At 47.7% G+C, this 22,147-nt stretch overlaps 1 protein-coding gene across 1 annotated transcript in view; it reads left to right on the forward strand.

The window, feature by feature from the left end:
- The window catches only part of LOC105505632 (SAGA-associated factor 29 homolog), a 116,505-nt gene that overhangs the window by 22,398 nt on the left and 71,960 nt on the right, over positions 1-22,147 (forward strand). The window contains exons 2-5 of the mRNA XM_011933508.1: positions 13,147-13,236; positions 17,339-17,414; positions 18,075-18,147; positions 21,537-21,601. Coding sequence (XP_011788898.1) covers positions 13,162-13,236; positions 17,339-17,414; positions 18,075-18,147; positions 21,537-21,601 — 289 coding nt within the window. The 5' untranslated portion in view covers positions 13,147-13,161. The remainder of the gene's footprint in view (positions 1-13,146; positions 13,237-17,338; positions 17,415-18,074; positions 18,148-21,536; positions 21,602-22,147) is intronic.

Genomic DNA, 22,147 nt, shown 5'->3' on the forward strand with positions numbered 1-22,147 from the left:
AAAGGCAACTTAACCCCACCTAGGAGACTGGGAGTTTCAGTTTGTGATCAGTGGAGGAGGTGACTTGGTGCTAAGCTAGATCTTAAAGATTAAGTAGTTAACTGAGAGGATTAGGAGTGATCTGGATGTCCCAGATAGAGGGAACGGTGTGAACATAGGGCAAGCATGGAGATAAGAAATTATGTGGGGCTGGGCGTGGCGGCTCACATCTGTAATCCCAACATTTTTCAGAGCTGAAGTGGGCGAATCACTTTGGGCTCAGGAGTTCAAGACCAGCCTGGTGCAATCTTGGCTCACTGCAACCTCTGCTACCCGGCCTCAAGCAATCCTCTCTCCAGGCTCAGCCTCCTGAGTAGCTGGGACTACAGGTGTGCACCACCACGCCCAGATAATTTTTTTGTATTTTTAGTAGAGACGAGGTTTCACCATGTTGGCCAGGCTGGTCTCAAACTCCTGACCTCAAGTGATCCACCCGCCTTGGCCTCCCAAACTGCTGGAATTGCAAGGGTGAGCCACCGCACCACACCAGTTCATTGGCTTTTTAAGTATATTCAATTATAACAATATTATTACCATAATCCAATTTTAGAATATTTTCTGGACACACTGATTTTCTTTTCATTTTCTTGACTTTATAAAGTATTATTTATTTTTTAAGGCTTTAACTGCAATATGATTTTTAAAATATTATTTTTATTATGGAAAATTTCTATCCATAGAGAAGTAGAACTGTATAAGGAATATCCATGTTGAGCATAGTAATTTGGGGTCTTCTCTGGATAGAGATGTTCAACCAGTGAGGGAGTATCTTAGTTCATTTGTGTTGCTGTAACAAAATACCTTAGGCTGGATATTTATAAACAACAGAAACGTATAGCCCATAGTTTTAAAGGTGCCATCTTTGAGGCACAGAGCAAGCCCTCACCAGATGCCAGATCTGCTGGCACCATGATCATGAACTTTCTAGCCTCTAGAGCAATGCATTTCTGTTGTTTATACATGACCTAGTCTGAAGTATTTTGTTACAGCAGCCAAATGGATTAAGACAAATTGGTACCAGAAGTGGGGCGCTGCTATAACAAATACCTGAAGATATGGAAGCAGCTTGGGAACTGGGTAGTGGGTAGAGGCTGAAAGAGATAAGGCATTCATACTAGAAAAAGTCTGCATTGTCATGAACAGGTCATTAAGCACAGATGTGGTGAGGGCACAGGAGGAGAGCTGTAGAGAAAGCCTCAATCTTCTGAGAGATGCCCTAAGAGGGCGTGAACAGAATGTTGGTGGAAATATGGATGGTAAAGGCCATTCTGATAAGATCTCAGATGGAAATGAGGAACATGTTAGTGGAAACTGGGGGAAGGGTGATCTTTATTATAAAGTGGCAAAGAACTTGGCTGATTTGGGTTTGTGCCTGTTGACCTAAAGGAACAAGCCTAGGCAAAATTAATGTAGAGTTCATTTGGGCCAAGGTTGCAGACTGCAGCCTGGGACACACTTGTAAGTTGCCTTGGGGAGTGCTCTGTTTTGCCTTTGTTAGAAGCAGATTTTTAAAAGCAAAAGAGAATGAGGAGTAGGCTCACACAAAGTTGTTTGACAGGGGCCAGGCGTGGTGGCTCACACCTGTAACCCCACCACTTTGGGAGGCTGAGGCGGGTGGATCACCTGAGATCAGGAGTTCGAGACCAGGCTGACCAACATGGTGAAACCCATCTCTACTAAAAATACAAAAATTAGCTTTGGTGGTGGTGTGCACCTATAATCCCAGCTACTCAGGAGGCTGAAGCAGGAGAATTGCTTGAATCCGGGAGGTGGAGGTTGCAGTGAGCTGAGATCCGGCCACTGCACTCCAGCCTGGGCGACAGAGCGAGACTCCGTCTCAACAACAACAACAAAAAAATAGATAATAATGAGACTCTGGACTTTAGACTTTTGAGTTGATGCTAGAATGAGTTTCTATTTGGGGCCATTGGGGTGGACTGAATGTATTTTGCATGTAAAAAGAACATGACTTTTGGAGGTTCAGGAGCTGAATGCTGTGGTCTGAGTGCTTGTGTTCCCCTAAAATTTGTATGTTGAAACTTGATCCCCTAGGCCGGGCGCGGTGGCGCAAGCCTGTAATCCCAGCACTTTGGGAGGCCCAGGCGGGCGGATCACGAGGTCAGGAGATCGAAACCATCCTGGCTAACACGGTGACACCCCGCCTCTACTAAAAATACAAAAAATTAGCCGGGCGTGGTGGCGGGCACCTGTAATCCCAGCTACTTCTTGCAGTGAGCCGAGATTGCGCCACTGCACTCCAGTCTGGGCGACAGAGCGAGACTCCGTCACAAAAAAAAAAAAAAAAAAAAGAAACTTGATCCCCAACATGATGGGGCCTTTGGAAAGTGATTAGGCTGTGAGGGCTCCACTCTCAAGAATGGGGTTAGCGCCCTTATAAAAGAGCCCTGAGGGACTTGTGTTGCCCTTTCTGCCATGTTGAGAATGCAGTGAGAAGGCGCCATCTTTGAAGCGGAGAGCAATGCCAGATCTACTGGGGCCTGGATCTTGTACTTTCCAGTCTCCAGAACTGTGAGCAATAAATTTCTGTTGTTGGCCAGGTGCGGTGGCTCACGCCTGTAATCTCAACACATTGGGAGGCCGAGGCAGGTGGATCACCTGAGGTCATGAGTTCAAGACCAGCCTGGCCAACAAAGCAAAATCCCATCTCTACTAAAAATACAAAATTAGCCGGGCATGGTGGCAGACACCTGTAATTCCACTACCTGGGAGGCTGAGGCAAGAAAATCGCTTGAACCAGGGAGGTGGAGGTTTCAGTGAGCCAAGATCACGCCACTGCACTCCAGCCTGGTGACGACAGAACTAGACTCCATCTCAAAAAAAAAAAAAAAAAAAAAAAATTTCTGAATCTTTGGGAAGCCCTCTGGGCTGGGGATCGATTTGGGAGTCAGTACCATGTAGTTCATAGTTGATGTGGTAGCTTGCAGAAGCCAAGAAAAGCCTACACCTTTTTTTTTTTTTTGAAACGGAGTCTAGCTCTGTCTCCCAGACTGGAGTGCAGTGGCGCAATCTCGGCTCACTGCAAGCTCCACCTCCCGGGTTCACGCTATTCTCCTGCCTCAGCCTCCTGAGTAGCTGGGACTACAGGTGCCCACCACCATGCCCAGCTAATTTTTTGTGTTTTTAGTAGAGATGAGGTTTCTCTGTGTTAGCCAGGATGGTCTCCATCTCCTGCTCTAGTGATCCACCCGCCTTGGCCTCCCGAAGTGCTGGGACTACAGGCGTGAGCCACTGCACCCAGCCAAGCCTATGCTTTTTTAAAAAAGTTTGGAAGAATCAATGTAAGGAAATTCAAAGTGGACCTAACTGTGGAGAAGGGGGTCAGGGAAGGAGAGAGTTGGGTTGTGAAGTAGTGAAAATTAGAAAAGTTCCTGCTACATCCCTGACGCTACTAATGAGTGGTGACTGATGAAAGCAGAGATTTCTGTTCTTGCCTGAGAGCTTCTAGTCTGTTGGGGAAGAAAAGATACACCAATAGCAGCTGGCTAGAAGGTCAGTTTCTTCTTTTTTTTATTTTTATTTTATTTTATTTTGAGACGGAGTCTTGCACTGTTGCCCAGGCTGGAGTGCAGTGGCGCGATCTCGGCTCACTGCTGACTCCATCTCCCGGGTTCATGCCATTCTCCTGCCTTAGCTTCCCTGGTAGCTGGGACCACAGGCACCCACCACCATGCCCGGCTAATTTTTTGTATTTTCAGTGGAGATGGGATTTCACTGTGTTAGCCAGGATGGTCTTGATCTCCTGACCTCGTGATCTGCCCGCCTCAGCCTCCCTAAGTGCTGGGATTACAGGTGTGAGCCACCGCACCTGGCCTTTTTGTATTTTTTTTTTTGAGATGGAGCTCTTGTTGCCCAGGCTGGAGTGCAGTGGCACAATCTCGGCTCACTGCAACTTCCACCTGCTGGGTTCATGCAACTCTCCTGCCTCAGCCTCCCGAGTAACTGGGATTACAGGCACCTGCCACTACACCTGGCTAACTTTTGTGTTTTTAGTACATACAGGATTTCACCATGTTGGCCAGGCTAGTCTGGAGCTCCTGACCTCTGGTGATCCACCTGCCTCGGCTTCCCAAAGTGCTGGGATTATAGGCATGAGCCACTGTGCCTGGTAGAAGGCCAGTTTCTAAAGGTGTGTTGCAGAGTCCACGTCAGTTCTAGGAAGAATCAAGCAAGAGAAAAGTGTGGTTTATTTAGGACTAGTCAGGCAAGCGCAGTCTTGAGCCTGAGGGAAGGGGCTTTACAGGTAGGAGTGGGGAGGCAGCAAGATTGTGTGTCTGAGACAGTGTAGAGGGGACAGGCCAGAAGGAATGTCAGCTGAGCCGGGGAGGTGTCGCTGGGTATGATCCAGTGCTAGAGCCTGTCTCTCGCTGAGCCTACCTCCTCTCACACAGCCCCCTCTTCTGTCCCTGGCTTCTCAGCATAAAACTTTCCCCAGCCACATGGTCACGTTCCTCTGTGTCAGTTTCCTCCATTCAGCACCTCCCATAGCCCTTCCTGCTTGCTGGTCCCCCAGCCCTGCTTCCAGATACAGTAACCGACATTTGCTTCCTGCATTCGCCTCCCCCTCCTGTGTGTTGGCTTCTGTCTCTTCCACCGAAAGTGTTTTCCCCAAGGTCCTCAGTGACTTCCTCAGCTTTGGGAGACCCCTCTGAGTCCTCTTCTGTAGCATTTGGTGCTGTTACTCATCCCTTCTGTGACTTTCCTTTGACGGACATACAGATTGGGAGATGGCACTACACAGCCGGGAAGTGGGGGTGAGGACCTTGGCCGGGGGGAGGATGAGAGATGGCCAGGCTCCAGCCCAGAGGAGGAGCTGGAGGTGGGTGGCTGGCGAACTGCCAGGAGGGAGGCCCTGAAGCCAGAGGAGAAGCAGGTAGCACCATGTCAAGATCAGAAGCCACGTTGGAAGAAGCAGAGAGGGCACTCACGCTTCCCCTGTAGGGGCTGTTGGCTCTCTTGATGAGAGGCTGGTGAGGACAGAGCTAGGGAAGTGGGTTGGAAAGTGAAGTGGGGACAAGGAAGCAGCTGCGGATCCCTGCACAGTTTAGGGAAGAAGTTTTGCCGTGAAGAGGAACACAGGTGGGGGGCCTCTAGAGGGGATCGGAAGCTCTTTTGTGTTTTTTCGAGATGAGTTCTCCTCAAGTATGCTTGTTCACTGGTAGAGGAGAAAGGATCACCTGACAGTCGGAGGGGAGATGAGGGACCGTTTTTCCCTCTTTAGGATGAAGGCAGAGGTGACAGGCGTTGCTCTACAGAGCTTGTAGTTTTGATGGTGGGAATAAAGGTGAACGGCTTCCCTTCTGAGTGAAGTAGGAACCTCAGATATCAGCTAATAGGACCCAGGCCTGGGTCTGAGGGCAGCAGCAAGGATATTGAGGAGAGAGAAGGTTTGAAGTGTGCTAAGGGAAGGCTAACCGGACGACCTGGCTGCGTGGTTGCAGCACGTCTTGCTGTTTGTGACGGTGCCATGTAAAGTAAACCCTGTCCAGTGGTGTGGCTGTTAATAGGGCTCAGGTGCGGGCATCTGCAAGGCGGGCCGGTGGTTTGTTCCAGGCGGAAGGTATCTGAGTTACCAGCAGCACATCTGTACGGGTTTGCTCCGGTGCGGGCATGTGCAAGGCGGGCCGGTGGTTTGTTCCGGGCAGAAGGTATCTGAGTTAGCAGCACATCTGCTTGGGTTTGCTCAGGTGCGGGCATGTGCAAGGCAGGCCAGTGGTTTTGTTAGGGGGGGAAGGTATCTGAGTTACCAACAGCACATCTGTACGGGTTTGCAACAACCTGACTTCCTGCCTGTTAAGAATTCGTTTCGGGCACAAGGCAGGAAAAGAGACTGAGGCAAGTTTCAGAGCAGGAGTGGAAGTTCATTAAGAAGCTTCGGAACAGGAAAGAAAGGTGAAATACACTTGGAGGTGACCCATGTGGGCACTGAGATCCAGTGTGGTGTTTAACCTTGATCCTAGGACGTTCTAGGACCAAGGCTGGCCCCTTTCCCATGATTATTCCCTCACAGTGAGCTGTCTACATGCACAGTGCACTCCTTACCCTTGGGAGGTGGGCACACACACGGTGTGTAGAAAGTACGGATGCCCATCTGAGGCTTTCTTCCCTGTTCTGGTGATGTGCCCCCAGGAGGCCATGCTCTGCCATTTGGTCTCTTAATGTGCATGCTGGGGAAGGTGCGTCTCTCTGGTGACTGCATTCAATTAACACTTTAGTGCATCAGGTGTGGACCATCAGGAAATGGCCTCTCCCTGGCAGCAGCTGCCAATTCATCACTTTTAGAGAGGCAATGTGATGATTGCCAAACCATCACCCAATATTCCTAGTGGGTGGGGGAGAGCCCTCTCCTGCCCCGCTTGTGCCTATCTAACTCCCTATAACAGTTTCAGCCAGAATTCCTGCTTTAGCGGGAGAGAAGAACCTTTTCTGTGCCAATCCACACCTTCCCTGATCTTGCCACTGAGCTTGCATCTTCTGTCCACACCTTCACTTTCTTTGTTATGGCTCACTGGGGTTCTTTACTTTTTCCTCACTTAGCAGATAATCTCTAGCCTCATCAGTTCCCAAGACTTTAGCAACAGCCTGCATGCTGTTCATGCTCAGATTTATCCACTTCCAATCTGTGATCTAAACTCCAGTTTTATTCTTTTGTGTGGTTTTAGCTAATGCGACTAGTGAGGCTAAAGCAACTTCGTCCTGGATGCTAATTCACCATGTTCACTTCTGATTAATTCCAGTTCTGGGAAGGACTCCAAGATTTCCAGTTTGTCTGTTGTTCCTTGTATAAGAGTACATACTGACCAGAAATCCTGCCCTGGGGTCACACAACCTTGATGCTAACATACTTCAGTTGTCCAGTTGTCCGAACCACCCCTTCCCTGTGGTATACAAGCCCTGGGGGTACTGGCACCAGGATCCACCATCTGGCCTCACCGCCACCCGAGACACAGAGGTGGCTTCTGTTCCTAGATCTCTAAATATTTCTAAGGGGATGTGTTCTCTATATGACAATGCATTATGTGAAGCTGTGGTGGCAAAAACAGTGTCATACATGTGGGACAACATAGATCAATATCACAAGCAACTAATGAAAAAGAAATTGGTCTTCATAAAAATTAAAAACATGTGCTTCCAAGGACACAACTCAAGACAACTGGCTGGATGCGGTGGCTCACACCTATAAGCCCAGCACTTTGGGAGGCCGAGGCGGGTGGATCACTTGAGGTTGGGAGTTTGAGACTAGCCTGGCCAACATGGTGAAACCCCGTCTCTACTAAAAGAAATACAAAAATTAGCTGCGTGTCGTGGTGCGTGCCTGTAATCCCAGCTACTCGGGAGGCTGAGGCAGGAAAATTGCTTGAAGCCGGGAGGCAGAGGTTGCAGTAAACTGAGATGAAGTTATTGCACTCCAGCTTGGGCGACAGAGTGAGACTGTCTCAAAACAAACAAACAAAGACAAGTAACCAAACTTTAAAATGGTAAGAGACACAGATGGCCAACAGCATATGAAAAGATGCTCAATACCATTAACCGTTAGGGGCACACAAATCAAAACCACAATGTGACTCTACTTCAGACTCACTAGAATGGCTGTAATCAAAAAGAGAGAGGCCAGGCATGGTGGCTCACATGTGTAATCCCAGCACTTTGGGAGGCCAAGGTAGGAGGATTACTTGAGCTCAGGTTCGACACCAGCCTGGGCAACATAGTGTGACCCTGCCTCTGCCAAAAATAAAAAAGACAGAGAGAGACAATAGCACGTGTTGGCGCAGATGCAGAGTGGGAACGCACATTGCAGGTGGGAATGTAAGGTTGTCACCCTGTTGGAAACAGCATGCAGCTCCTCAGAAGGCTAAACAGTTTATGTTTAATGTGCTTATTAAGATAAACATAGTGTAGTACGTTAAAAACACACACACACACATTAGTAATTCTACTCATAGATATGTACCCAGAAAGGAAAACATGTCATGAATACAAAGAAGAAAACAACAGACACTGGGGGAGGGAGGAGCAGGAAAGATAACTGTCGGGTACTGGGCTTAATACCTGGGTGATGAAATCATCTGTACAGCAGACCCCCATGACACGTATTTACCTGTGCAACAAACTTTCACATGTATCCCCAAAACCTAAAAAATTTTTTTTTGTTTTTGAGACGGAGTCTCACTCTGTCACCCAGGCTGGAGAGCAGTGGTGCAATCTCGGTTCACTGCAAGCTCCGCCTCCCAGGTTCATGCCATTCTCCTGCCTCAGCCTCCCGAGTAGTTGGGACTACAGGTGCCCAACACGACACCTGGCTAATTTTTTTTTTTGTATTTTTAGTAGAGAGAGGGTTTCACCGTGTTAGCCAGGATGGTCTCGATCTCCCGACCTTGTGATCTGCCCGCCTTGGCCTCCCAAAGTGCTGGGATTATAGGTGTGAGCCACTGTGCCTGGCCCAAAGCCTAAAATTAAAGTTAAAAAAGAAAGGCCAGGCGCGGTGGCTCACGCATGTAATCCCAGCGCTTTGGGAGGCTGAGGCAGGTGGATCACCTAAGGTCAGGAGTTTGAGACCAGCCTGGCCAACGTGGTGAAACCCCATCTCTACTAAAAATACAAAAAGTAGTCGGGTTTGGTGGTGGGTGCCTGTAATCCCAGCTACTTGGGAGGCTGAGGCAGGAGAATTGCTTGAATGAGAGAAGCAGAGATTTCAGTGAGCCGAGATCACGCCACTGCACTCCAGGCTGGGCAACAGAGCGAGACCCTGTCTCAGGTAAGAAAAACAAAAAGAAAACATGCCCACACAAAAACTTGTACACAACGCTCATAGCAGCATTATTCATAATAGCCAAAAAAATGGATGTAACCCAATGTCCATCAGCTCATGAATTGACATGTAAAATGTGATATAGCAAAACAATGGAATGTTATTTAGCAATAAAAAGAAAGTGCAGGCCTGGCATGGTGGCTCACGCCTGTAATCCCAGCACTTTGGGAGGCCAAGGCAGGTGGATCACCCAAGGTCAGGTGTATCTCCTAAGGTCAGTTGTTCGAGACCAGCCTGGCTAACATGACGAAACCCCGTCTCTACTAAAAGTACAGAAATTAGCGAGGCGTGGTGGCAGGTGCTTACAGTCCCAGCTACTTGGGAGGCAGGAGAAACACTTGAACCCGGGAGGCGGAGGTTGCTGTGAGCCAACATCGCGCCATTGCACTCCAGCCTCAGCAACAGAGTAAGACTCCGTCTCATTAAAAAAAAAAAAAAAAGTATAAACTACATAAATCTAAAGAGACAAAAAGTAAATTAATATTTGCCTGTGAGTGGGGTGGCCGTGTACCATGTGTTTAAAATGTGCAACTCATTGGTTTTTAGTATATTCAGAGTTGTGCAACCATCAGCACAATTTTAGAACATTTTCATCACCTGGCAAAAACAAAACAAAACAAAACAAAAACCCATAGCCATTAATAGTCACCGTCCTTTCTCTCCCAACCCTTCCCCACCCAGCTTTCTATGGATTTGGCTATTCTGCATATTTCATGGAAATGGAAACACAATATGTGGTCTTCCGTGACTATGGCTTCTTTCACTTAGCATAATGTTTTCAAGGTTCATCCATGTCATAGCGTGTCTCAGTACTTCATTTCTTTCTTCTGTCAAGTAATATTCCACTGTATGGATAATATCACAGTATATGCATTCATACATTTTCTCTACCTCCTTCCCAACGCTTGTCTCTTTTTCATTGTAGGTGTGAAGTGGTGTCTTCAGTGGTTTTGACTTGCATTTCCCAATGGCTAATGATACGGAACATCTTGTCGTGTGCTTGGTGGTCATTTATATGTCTTCCTTGGAGAACTATCTATTCAGATCATTTTTGTATGTGGGCTGAGGTAGGGAACCAGATTCATTCTTTTACACGTGGATATTCAGTTGTCCCAGTACCATTTGTTGAAAAGATTATTCTTTCCCCACTAATTTGTCTTGATGCCCTTGTTGAAAATTAGTCAGCCATTTCTGGTCTCTCAGTTCTATTCCGTTGAACTAGATGTCTTTGCTTATGCCGGTACCACACCATCTTGATTACTGTAGCTTTCTTTTTTTTTAAGTTAAAAAATGTATAAAGTGGAGGGGGGCTCAGGCTCGTCTGGACCTCTGGCTGCAAGTGATCTTCCCGCCTCAGCCTCCCAAAGTGCTGGGATTACAGGCGTGAGCCTCTGGGGCCTGGCCACAGTTGATTTTTGTTTATTGATCTTGTATCTGCAACTTCGCTATGAGTTACTAACCTTGTTCTTAGTCCTAATAGTTGTTTAGTAGATTTCTTAGGGTTTTCTATATACAAGGTCATGTCATCTGCAAATAGAAATAGTTGACCTTCTTCCTTTCCAATCTGGATGCCTTTTATTTCATCTTATTGCCTCATTGCCCTGGCAGGAGCCTCCAGAACAATGTTGACTAGAAATGACAAGGGCCCATGCCCATCTTGTTCCTGATTGAAGGGAAAGCTTTTAGTCTTTCACCTTTAAGTCTGATGTTCGTTGTGGGTTTTTCATAGATGCCCTTCATCAGTTTGAGGAGGTTCCCCTCTATTCCTAGTTTGTATGTTATTATACTTTTAAATAACAGCAACAGAGCCTGTAAGAAGATATGAATAAATACATGGAGAGAGGTTCGCAGTTCATTAAGTGCGGGGAAGAGTTTGCTCCATTCAGTGTGAATCTGATCTCTGAGTAGGAGGATGTGTTAGTTGAACAACTATTTAAAAAAAAAATAAAAATAGAGGTTGAGGTAGGTGGATCACGAGGTCAGGAGTTCGAGACCAGCCTGGCCAAGATGGTGAAACCCCGTCTCTACTAAAAATACAAAAAATTAGCCAGGTGAGGTGGCAGGTACCTGTAATCCCAGCTACTCTGGAGGCTGAGGCAGGAGGATTGCTTGAACCCAGGAGGCAGAGCTTGCAGTGAGCAGAGATTGTGCCACTGCACTCTAGCCTGGGTGACAGAGCAAGACTCCATCTCAAAAAATAAATAAATAAAAAATAAAAATAGAGACAGGGTCTTGCTATATTGTCCAGGCTTATCTCGAGCTCCTGGACTCAAACCATCCTCCTACCTTCACCTCCTAAAGTGCTGGGATTACAGGTATGAGTCACTGCACCCAGCCTGAACAAACTTTGTAAGATGCAGGCTATTGTACAAAATTTTAGCACCCTAAAAATATCTCCCCTTATTTGATCAAATATACCTTTATCTTTAGGCATATGTCTATTTTCACCTAGTTTTAACTTACACTTTTGATTATTTTTGGTTGTCTTTTTACTCTTGTTCTAATTATCTTTTTTTTTTTTTTTTTTTTTTTGAGACGGAGTCTTGCTCTGTCTCCAGGCTGGAATGTAGTGGTGTGATCTCGGCCCACTGCAACCTCCACCTCCCAGGTTCAAGTGATTCTCCTGCCTCAGCCTCCTGAGTAGCTGGGACTACAGGCGACCACCACCACGCCTGGCTAATTTTTGTATTTTTAGTAGAGACAGGGTTTCACCATGTTGGCCAGGATGGTCTCGATCTCTTGACCTTGTGATCTGCCTGCCTCGGCCTCCCAAAGTGCTGGTATTACAGGCATGAGCCAGCACACCCGGCCCTAATTATCTTTTATTGTACAGAAGCATTTTATTTTCATCAGAGTACATTAATCTTGATTGAGATATTTTACAGTAGTTAATTTCTCTTCCCATGCTTGCTGAGCGTGATGGCTCGTGCCTGTAATCCCAGCACTTTGGGAGACCGAGGCAGGCGGATCACTTGAGGTCAGGAGTTTGAGATCAGTCTGGCCAACATGGTGAAACCCCATCTCTACTAAAAATACAAAAATTAGCCAGATGTAGTGGCACATGCCTGTAGTCTCAGCTACTCAGGAGGCTGAGGCAGGAGAATTGCTTGAACCTGGGAGGCAGAGATTGCAGTGAGCCAAGATCGCACCACTGCACTCCAGCCTGGGTGACAGGGCAAGACTCTGTCTCAAAAAAAAAAAAAATTTTCTCCCCACTATAAGAAAGTAACAGTGTTTTATGACTTGGAAAGTGTCTTCATATAAAATCTTATTTGAATCTCCCAAAATATAGCAGAGATGATTCCCATTTTACAGAGTAAAATATGGATACCAGAAATGTTTGAATCATTTGTCAGGATATTGGCAGCAGAGCAGGGGCTAAGAGTATGCTGTCTTTTTAAGGCACTTAATATTGACTCCTTGACTCTTTGACTTGGTCAAACATGACATTCAAACATATCATTAGGGTGGAGGAGAATCTGAGGATAGCTTGCCACTGTATTCATTTCTTATGGCTGCCATAACAAGTTACTGCAAACTGGGTGGCTTAAGACAAGAGAAATTTATTCCATCAGAGTTCTAGCGGTCATAATTCCAAAATCAAGATGTCAGCTTGGTTGCAAAGACAAGGGATTGGGTGCTTCTTGGAGGCTCAGAAAGGGCTGTTACTCCCTGCATCTCTCCTGGCTGGTTGGGTGGCTGCTGGCAGTCCTTGGCATCCCTTGGCTTGTAGCTATCCAAGTTCAGCCTCTGCTTCTATCTGTACCTGGCTGTGTGTCTGGATTAAGGGCACACCCTATTCTACAATGACCTCATCTTAGTGACATCTTAAATACTTCTGCAAAGATCCTAATTCCAAACAAGGTTACATTACAGGTCCCACAGTTAGGACTACAATGTATCTTCTTATTATTATTGTCTTTTCAAGAGATAGAGCGTCATGTTGTGTAGGCTGGAGCACAATGGCGCAATCATAGCTCATTGCAGCCTCGACCCCCTAGGCCCTAGCGATCCACTCACCTCAGCTACTCGAATAGCTGGGACTACAGATATGTGCCACTATGCTGGGTCAAGTTTTTAATTTTTTTTTTAAATGGGATCTCACTGTGTTGCCCAGGCTGGTCTCAAACTCCTGGCCTCAAGCAATCCTCCCACCTTGGCCTCCCAAAGTGCTGGGATTACAATGTTAGCCTCCAGGCCTGATGTATCTTTAGAGGAGGTACAGTTCAGCCCACAGCAGCCACTAACAGAGTTCTCTTCTGTCCTCACTCCCCCACCAGGCGCGCCTGTAGACAATGGCCCTCGTGTCTGCCGATTCCCGCATTGCAGAACTTCTCACGGAGCTCCATCAGCTGATCAAGCAAACCCAGGTAAGAAGTCACCACTCTCCATTTCCAGATGGGAACACAGGCTTTGATGCTGAGCTGTGAAGTAGGGGTGGCGTTTGTGTTCAGAGAAATTGGACACGCAGGAACCAAAATGATGTAACAAAGGTGAGAGGAAGGGAATTTGGGGTATGGCTATTATTCCTGTTGGATTTTCTACATGTATAGGATTTCATGATTCATTTTGTTTGACAGCTATCCTGAGATAGAATTCACATGCCATACAATGCACCCATTGAAAGTGTATAATCCAGTGGTTTTTCGCAACTCACGAAGTTGTGCAACCATTACCACAATCAATTTCAGAACATTTTTAGCACCTAACAAAAATGGCCCGTATCTTTCCTTACACCCTATTAATTCAGGCAAGCAAAAACACTTTTTTTTTTTTTTTTTGAAACAGAGTCTCACTGTGTCATCTAGGTTGGAGTGCGGTGGTGTGAGCTCGGCTTACTGCAAGCTCCGCCTCCTAGGTTCAAGCGATTCTCCTGCCTCAGTCTCCCTAGTAGCTGGGATTATAGGCACACACCACCATGTCATGGTTTTTGTATTTTCAGTGGAGATGGGGTTTTGCCATGTTGGCTGTCTCTACTAAAAATAAAAAAAATTACGTAGACATGGTGGCGGATGCCTATAATTCCAGCTACTCAGAAGGCTGAGGCAGGAGAATCACTTGAACCTGGGAGGTAGAAGTTGCAATAGCACCACTGCGCTCCAGCCTGGTCGACAAAGCAAGACTCTGTCTCAAAAACAAAAACAAGCCATTTTTCCCCTGTTTGATATCTTTTCTTTCACAGATACAAGGGAGATGCATATTGGTGCCTGTAGCTCACTTGGGCTATCGGCATGCCCCACCATATTTTGCCCACGATAATCAGGGTTTATAGCTACACAGGGATCAGCTTGCTGGCAGTTGTGTACCACACAGCCAGGAAGGAGTAGATCCCAGAAATTCCTTCCCAAAAGATATCCTTTTTTAGACGTAACCTGGAGAGTAAAAGTCAGAAGATGCTGGCACTCATTGCTAAGTGAAAGATGCTAGTCTGAAAGGTTACGTGCTGTCTATTCCAACTGTAAACAAAAAGCAAAACTAGAGAGAGTGAAAGGATGAGCGATAGCCAGGGCCTTGGGAGAGACAGGATGAAAGGGATGGATAGGTGGAGCACAGAGGATTTTAGGGAGTGGAACTCTTCTGCATGGTACCGTGATAGTGGGCACGCAACATGATGCGTTGTCCAAACCCATAGAACTACAGAACACATGGAGTTAACCATCATGGGGATGGATGTAGTTAATTATCTAACAGTATCGGCTCTTCAGTTGTAGCAGACGCACCACACTAATGCAAGATGTTAACAATAGGGGAGACTGTACAGGGCAGAGCAGGTATACGTACGGGAGCTCTGTGCCATCAGCTCAGCTTTTCTGTAAACCAAAACTGCTCTAAGGAAGAGTTTATTAATCAAATGAATTGTAAAATAAAGGAAAAAAAGGGCCAGGTGTGGTAGCTCATGCCTGTAATCCCAGCATGTTGGGAAGCTGAGGCGGGTGGATCACCTGAGGTCAGGAGTTTGAGACCAGCCTGGTGAACATGGCAAAACTCCATCTCTACTAAAAATTAGCCGGATGTGGTGGTACACGCTTGTAATCCCAGCTACTAGGGAGGCTGAGGCAGAAGAATCGCTTGAACCTGGGAGGCGGAGGTTGCAGTGAGCCAAGATCGCACCACTGCACACCAGTCTGGGCTACAAGAGCGAAATTCCATCTCAAAAAAATAAATAAATAAAGGAAAAAAAGATACTGGCAGATTGTGCATTCCATTCAGTCACCCACAGCTAGACTAGTTTATCATCATCCCATACAACCAGGGTGTCCCTCAGCCAGCTGCCGCCGAGTTCCCAGACTCCCATCTCACCCGTCAGCTTCCAAAAGCAGGCGTGGTCCTGACAGACACAGGGCTTCGCCCTTTCAGGCACCCAGTGTAACTGACCTAAGAGATGGCATTCTCTCTCTCTGAGCCTCTCTTAAGGTATGAATACAATATTGGATTTCCCTCATCACGTAACCCATTTAATTTGTTCTGTTAACTCGGCTACTATTTTTCCTCTCCATTTGTGATTGGTTTTCACCCAAACTTTTCCACCTTTGGAAGGGATGTTAGCTTTGGCCACTGTACCTGGTCCAGATTGCAGTGGCAGCAGTACTAGTCTAGCATGTGTCCCCGCTGACCCCAATCCATTCCCATTTGTATAGGGTGGGGCCACACAGGTATAGACTATTGGCCGTCTGGAGCACTAGGCAGCTATGTTCACTGTTAACCTCATTTTGCAGGTTGTGGTAAAGGCACAACCCATCCATCAGGCACTTAAAAATTCTCACATGAAGGCTAAAAAGCATAGTCATAATTTCTTGCTTAGGAACCATGTCAGTTTCTAGCATCTTCAGTCACAGCTCTGCTCCGAGGACCACTGATACGGGAGGAATTGCACCAGTGTTCTTCCCCACATCAGTTGATCCTACCTGTATGTGTCAATTTCTGGACTCTGGATTCTGTTCTGTTGATCTATATGCCAGTACCACACCATCCTGATTACCATAGCTTCGTAGTAAATTTTGAAATTGGGAAATGTGAGTTCTCCAACTCTTTTTTTTTTTTTCCCCCAAGATTGGGGATAATCTGGGTCCCATGAATTTCCATATGAATGTTTGGATGAACTAGTCAGTTTCTGCAAAGAAGTCAGCTAGAATTTTGATGGGGATTGCATTGACTGTATAGATTGATTTTGTCTCTTGGATAAAGGACTATTGTTAAAGATATCACTTATGATTTAACTTTAATGCCCTCTTTTTTTTTTTTAAACAGAGTCTCACTCTGTCGCCCAGGCTGGAGTGTAGTGACACAATCTCAGCTCACTGCAACCTCCACCTCCCAGATTCAAGCAATTCTCCCACCTCAACCTCCCGAGTAGCTGGGACTATATGCACATGCTACAATGCCCGGCTAATTTTTGTGTTTTTAGTAGATGCGGGGTTTCACCATGTTGGCCAGGCTGGTCTGACCTCAAGTGAACTCCTGACCTCAAGTGATTCACCCACCTTGGCCTCCCAAAGTACTGGGATTACAGGCTTGAGCCACTGCACCAGGCCCTTTAATGTCTTTTGTAATGCTTTTGCATTAGTCAAAGGAGAAAATCATCTTAAACTCCTGAATTTGGATTTAGAAAATCAGGTCCATGGCCGGGCACCCTTGCCTGTAATCCCAGCACTTTGGGAAACCGAGGCAGGTGGATCACGAGGTGAGGAGTTCAAGACCAGCCTAGCCAACATGGTGAAACACTGTCTCTACTAAAAACACAAAAAATTAGGCCGGCTGCGGTGTCTCACGCCTGTAATCCTAGCTCTTTGGGAGGCAAGGTGGGCAGATCACAAGGTCAGGAGATCGAGACCATCTTGGCTAACATGGTGAAACCCCTCTCTACTAAAAATACAAAAAATTAGCCGGGCGTTGTGGTGGGCGCCTATAGTCCCAGCTACTCGGGAGGCTGAGATAGGAGAATGGTGTGAACCTGGGAGGTGGAGCTTGCAGTGAGCCGAGATTGCGCCACTGTACTCCAGCCTGGGCAACAGAGCGAGACTCCGTCTCAAAAAAAAAAAAAAAAAAGCCGGGCGCGGTGGCTCACGCCTGTAATCCCAGCTCTCAGGGAGGCAGAGGCGGGAGGATAGCTTGAGCCCAGGAGTTCGAGACCTGCCTGGGTAATACAGCGAGACCCCGTTCTCCACAAAAAGGAAAAAAAAAAAAAAAAAAAAAAAAAAAAAAAAAAGTTAGCCAAGTGCTGCGTGCCTGTAATTCCAGCTACTCGGGAGGCTGAGGCAGAAAATTGCTTGAACCTGGGAGGCAGAGGTTGCAGTGAGCCGAGATCACGCCACTGCTCTCCAGCCTGGGCAACAGAGAGAGACTCCATCTTAAAAAAAAAAAAAAAAAGAAAATGAGGGCCATGTTTTGGGGATGGGAACTCTGGCCTGCCTCGCAGGGTGCCACAGCAGCACAAAGGGCCACCGTCATGTCCTGCTTCTCTTTTCCTTACAGGAAGAGCGTTCGCGGAGCGAACACAACTTAGTGAACATCCAGAAGACCCATGAGCGGATGCAGACAGAGAACAAGAGTGGGTAGCTGGGCTCAGGAGAGAAAGGGGATGAGATGGGGCTGGGGAGGGTATGGCCAAGACTGGGACCGAGGTGGTCATTGTATTCAAAATAGATGTCCATGTATCTGCATATTCCAAAATGCAGCAGGGGGGACAGCTTTCCGTTAATCTGGGTGACCTGAAGAACTAAAATCCCTCCACTCTGAGGATTCGAAAGGCAGTGAAATGAGGCTGTATCTAGGGAACCTTGCCCTTAGAACGCACAAGCACCCCAGTTAGCTGGTGTTTTCTAGAAAGGAGCTTCGTTCCCAGGCGGCCCCTGCATATACCCTGAGGCCCTCAGGTGGTCAGATCCTGGGGCTGGGGCTTTCTTACTCTGGGTAACTCTGAGAATTGTGTTTTTCTGGATCCTGACAAATCATTTTCTGTGTGTGTCATGATGGGGAAAAGGTAAGACAGTCCTCTCGCAGATGCAGGGATGGCATTTGTACCATATGGAAATGCGGATTCGTAGAGCCTGGGGACATCTGTCTGGGGAGCACTCCTGAGCCAGCAGAGCTCTGACTGAAGCTACGGCCTCTCTGTGCCTCCGCGAGTGTGATTCCGGTGCATGGAAGCAGTGCCATGCTACTGTGCCTGCCCTGGCCCTGCATCCTGATCCCTATGTTTCCTCTGCAGTTTCTCCCTATTACCGGACAAAGCTGCGTGGCCTCTACACAACCGCCAAGGCCGATGCAGAGGCTGAGTGCAAGTGAGTACTGTGCTCCCGCTCCGCCGCTGCTCCCTCCTTGCCTCAGCGCTAGGCTGCAAGCACATTTGGACCAAGTCCCCAGCCTGCCTTCCTCCCATGGATAAGCTGATTGCTACTCCCAGCGTCTCCCTTGGGTCCCGCATTTCCTGGCCCACTGCTAGGCCCACTCTTCCAGTTACCTCTGCTGCTAACGCCTTTACAGAAGGCGGCAAGGCTTGACTCAACACTGCCATTTACTGGTTCTGTAACCTTGGCAGAGTCATTAAAATAGGAATATCAGGGGCTGGGTAGCTCAGATTTGTAATCACAGCATTACAGAGGTGATTGGGAGGCCGAGGTTAGAGGATCACTTGAACCCAGGTGTTTGAGACCAGCCTGGGCAACAAAGTGAGACTTTGTCTTTACAAAAAAATGTTTTAATTAGCTGAGCATGGTGGCATGTGTCTGTAAGCTTGGCTGGGAAGTCATGCTCAGATGACCTAAAGGTTTTATGGTTCTGAGATGGAGAAGTTTCACTTCCAGAAAACTGCTGCTTTTAAAATGATCTTAAGGCCGGGTGGGCACAGTGGCTCATGCCTGCAATCCTGAGGTGGGCGGATCACCTGAGGTTGGGGGTTTGAGATGAACCTGGCCAGCATAGCAAAACCCCATCTTTACTAAAAATACAAAAATTAGCCAGGTGTGGTGGCGCACGCTACTTGGGAGGCTGAGGCAGGAGAATCCCTTGAATCCAAGAGGTGGAGGTTGCAGTGAGCTAAGATCGTGCCAGTGCACTCCAGCCTGGGCAATAGAGGGAGGCTCTGCCTCAAAAAAAAAAAAAACTAAAATAAAAAATAAAATGATCTAAAACCATTATTTCCTTGAATCTCTACAGTGAAACTGCAGTAACTTTAGGAACTTGAACATTATATTCCTCTCCTTTGAGAACACACTGGTTCTCAAGTCTGACTGTGCCCAGAGGCTCTGTTTGTTTGGGGTGGAGCTCCAACATTGGTATTAACTATCTGACATTTCCTCACTAGGAGGATTCAGGCTTTACACTTTTGGCACAGAAGAGATATCTCTGGTGGATCATATTAGACGGCATAGGATGCTGTCTGTCCCATTGGTTAAAGTGGTAACTTCCATGTTTCTCTTGTATCAGATACTGCTATTTTCCATTGTGTGATTGATTGATTGATTAAGACAGGGTCTCAGGCTGGAGTGGAGTGGCATGATCATGGCTCACTGCAGCCTCAAACTGCTGGGCTCAAGTGATCCTCCTGCCTCAAGCCTCCTGAGTAGCTTGGACTATAGGCGCATGCCACCACCCTGCCTAATTTTTGTATTTTTTGTAGAGATGGGGTTTCGCCATGTTGCCCAGGCTGGTCTTGAACTCCTCAGTTCAAGCATTCCACCCACCTCGGCCTCCCAAAGTGCTGGGATTACAGGTGTGAGCCTCTGCACCTGGCCTCCGTTGCATAATTAGTAAGTGTCTTGTAGGGAGATACTTTGAGACTGTAACTATCCCGTTCATATCAAACACACTAGTTTTAGCATCCATTTGTGATTTGTGCATGAAACAATTGAGATTTTTTAAAGTTCCCCCAGGAGATTCTGATGCCCACCAAGGTTTGAAAGCCACTTCAGTAACACGTCACAGAAGACAATTTAGGACAGGCTGCATAAAACTATGTCCTCCAAACAGGCCTGGCAGCAGTGATGAGACTCTCAGAGTTCCCTTTGGCCCTGTGGCTCTTGCTCCTTCTCTGCTTTCTGGGGTCCCAGTGCTCACAGCCTGAGGTGACACTGGCTGGGCCATCCCTGCATCATACGCAGCAGGCAAGCTGTTTCCTGTCCCTGCGTTTTTTTGGCTGCTGTTGGCCTACCTCCATCTTCTGGCCCTGGCCTGGTGACATCCATGAGTCCTATGCTCTGGGGCACCCCCGGACACCTCCCGAGATGCCGCATCATGCCCAGTTCCTATGCGTCTCCCTCCTGCCACACAAAGGTCTTTAGAACTCCGGGTCATTTCAGAAGCGCTTGCCAGAGGAATGGACCAGGGTTTGCCATGGTATCGGGGGAGAACAAAATGACCCAAGGTGGAGTTTGTGCTGCTGACTGCTGTGGAAATATTCTTATTTTTTTAAATGGAGTTTTGCTCTGTCACCCAGGCTAGAGCGCAGTAGCACGATCTCGGCTCACTGCAAGCTCTGCCCCCAAGGTTCAAGCGATTCTCTTGCCTCAGCCTCCCAAGTAGCTGGGATTACAGATGCCCGCCACCATGCCGGGCTAATTTTTGTATTTTTAGTAAAGAATGGGTTTTGCTATGTTGGCCAGGCTGGTCTCGAACTCCTGACCTCAAGTGATACCCCTGTCTCAGCCTCCTAAAGTGCTGGGATTACAGGTGTGAGCCACCGCACCCAGCCCTGCTGTGGAAATACTCTTTGGGAAGATTCCCTGAGATTTAGGATGAAGAAGCCTGACTTCACAAAGCTCTGTGTTTGCTTCTGCTGGGTTCCTTGGGTTCCTGCCACCTTGGAATCCCCATAAACTTCACAGAGGCTTCCTGGGGATGCAAGGCCATGCAGGGGTCTGTCTTTGGGTGCAACCTTTCAGAAAGGATGAGTTCCTTCCACCCAGTACTGCTCTGAGCCAACACCTCTCCCCAGAGTCTCCTCTCCTCTTGCGTGACCTGGGGCCCCTCTCCTCATTTCAGGAGGTTCTGGCAGCCTTTCTGCAGGGTTTGCTGAAGGCCGCTTGCCTGTGTCCTTTTCTCTCTGGGATCCTGTATTCTCTTAGTTTTTGGCCTGCTGCTTTCTACCACCTTATTTTTTATGTTCTTAAGACTAAAAAACACATACTGAAGATTTCTAGTTTTCTTTTTTTTTTTTTCCCTGGGATGGAGTCTCATTCTTTTTTGCCCAGGTTGGAGTGCAATGACGTGATCTCGGCTCACTGTAACCTCTGCCTCCCAGGTTCAAGCGATTCTCCTGCCTCAGCCTCCCAAGTAGGTGGGAATACAGTTACAGATGCTCGCCACCACGCCTGGCTGATTTTTGTATTTTTAGTACAGATGGGTTTTTGCCATGTTGGTCAGGCTGGTCTTGAACTCCTAACCTCAGGTGATCCACCCTCCTCGGCCTCCCAAAGTGCTGGGATTACAGGTGTGAGCCACCACACCCAGGCAGATTTCTAGTTTTCACCAGTGAGGTTGGTCTGAATAACCCAGCCCACCTTGACCAGAATAGGAAACTGCACACACCTGTCATTTCACCTGTGCAGGAGGGACTGCTGGAGCCTGGGATCAGCCTGGGCAATGTAGGGAGACCCAAAACAGAAAAAATGGAAATGAAGTCTATGCTATGTGTGTCAACCAAACCCTTTTTCTCCCTTCTCCCCGCCCTCAGCATCCTTCGGAAAGCTCTGGACAAGATCGCGGAAATCAAGTCTCTGTTGGAGGAGAGGCGGATTGGTGAGTGGGAGAAAGGGAGGTCCTTTGCTAGGGAGGTCCTTTGCTAGGACAAGGGAGGCCCTGCGGGCAGCAGTCACCTTCCCGTGGGGGCCTGCAGCCACCGCCTGCTGGGATCCTCTCACGGAGGCTCTGCCACTGAGAAGGGACAGGAGATCATTCCCAGTGCCCAGAGGCAGGGGTTTCCCAGTTCTCCCTCAGCAGCCAGAGATCATCCTGCTGCAGCCCCTCATCATTGCCCCTTCTGGGGCCTGGGCCAGTCACCCCCTCCTTCCTGCCATGGCCCACGCCCATCTCTTGTCCTGGCTGGTTTCTGCAGAGCCACACACTATGTGTCGTAAAGCCAGCCTTCCAGACCCCTTCAGCCTGCATTAGGCTCTCCTACCCGTCTGCCCTCCCAGCAGTCTCACGGTGGGCAGAATCTTGGCACGTCAACGTCCCCACACAGCCATGCTGGTTCTCTGTGAAGTCAAGTGGGGTGTCCAGCCATGCCTGAGGAGGTTGAAGGTGCACATTTAATTGTTGTGGCTTTTTTTTTTTTTTTTTTTT

This window comes from Colobus angolensis, unplaced genomic scaffold, assembly GCF_000951035.1.
Source record: "Colobus angolensis palliatus isolate OR3802 unplaced genomic scaffold, Cang.pa_1.0 Scaffold128, whole genome shotgun sequence".
Classification (NCBI taxonomy): domain Eukaryota; kingdom Metazoa; phylum Chordata; class Mammalia; order Primates; family Cercopithecidae; genus Colobus; species Colobus angolensis.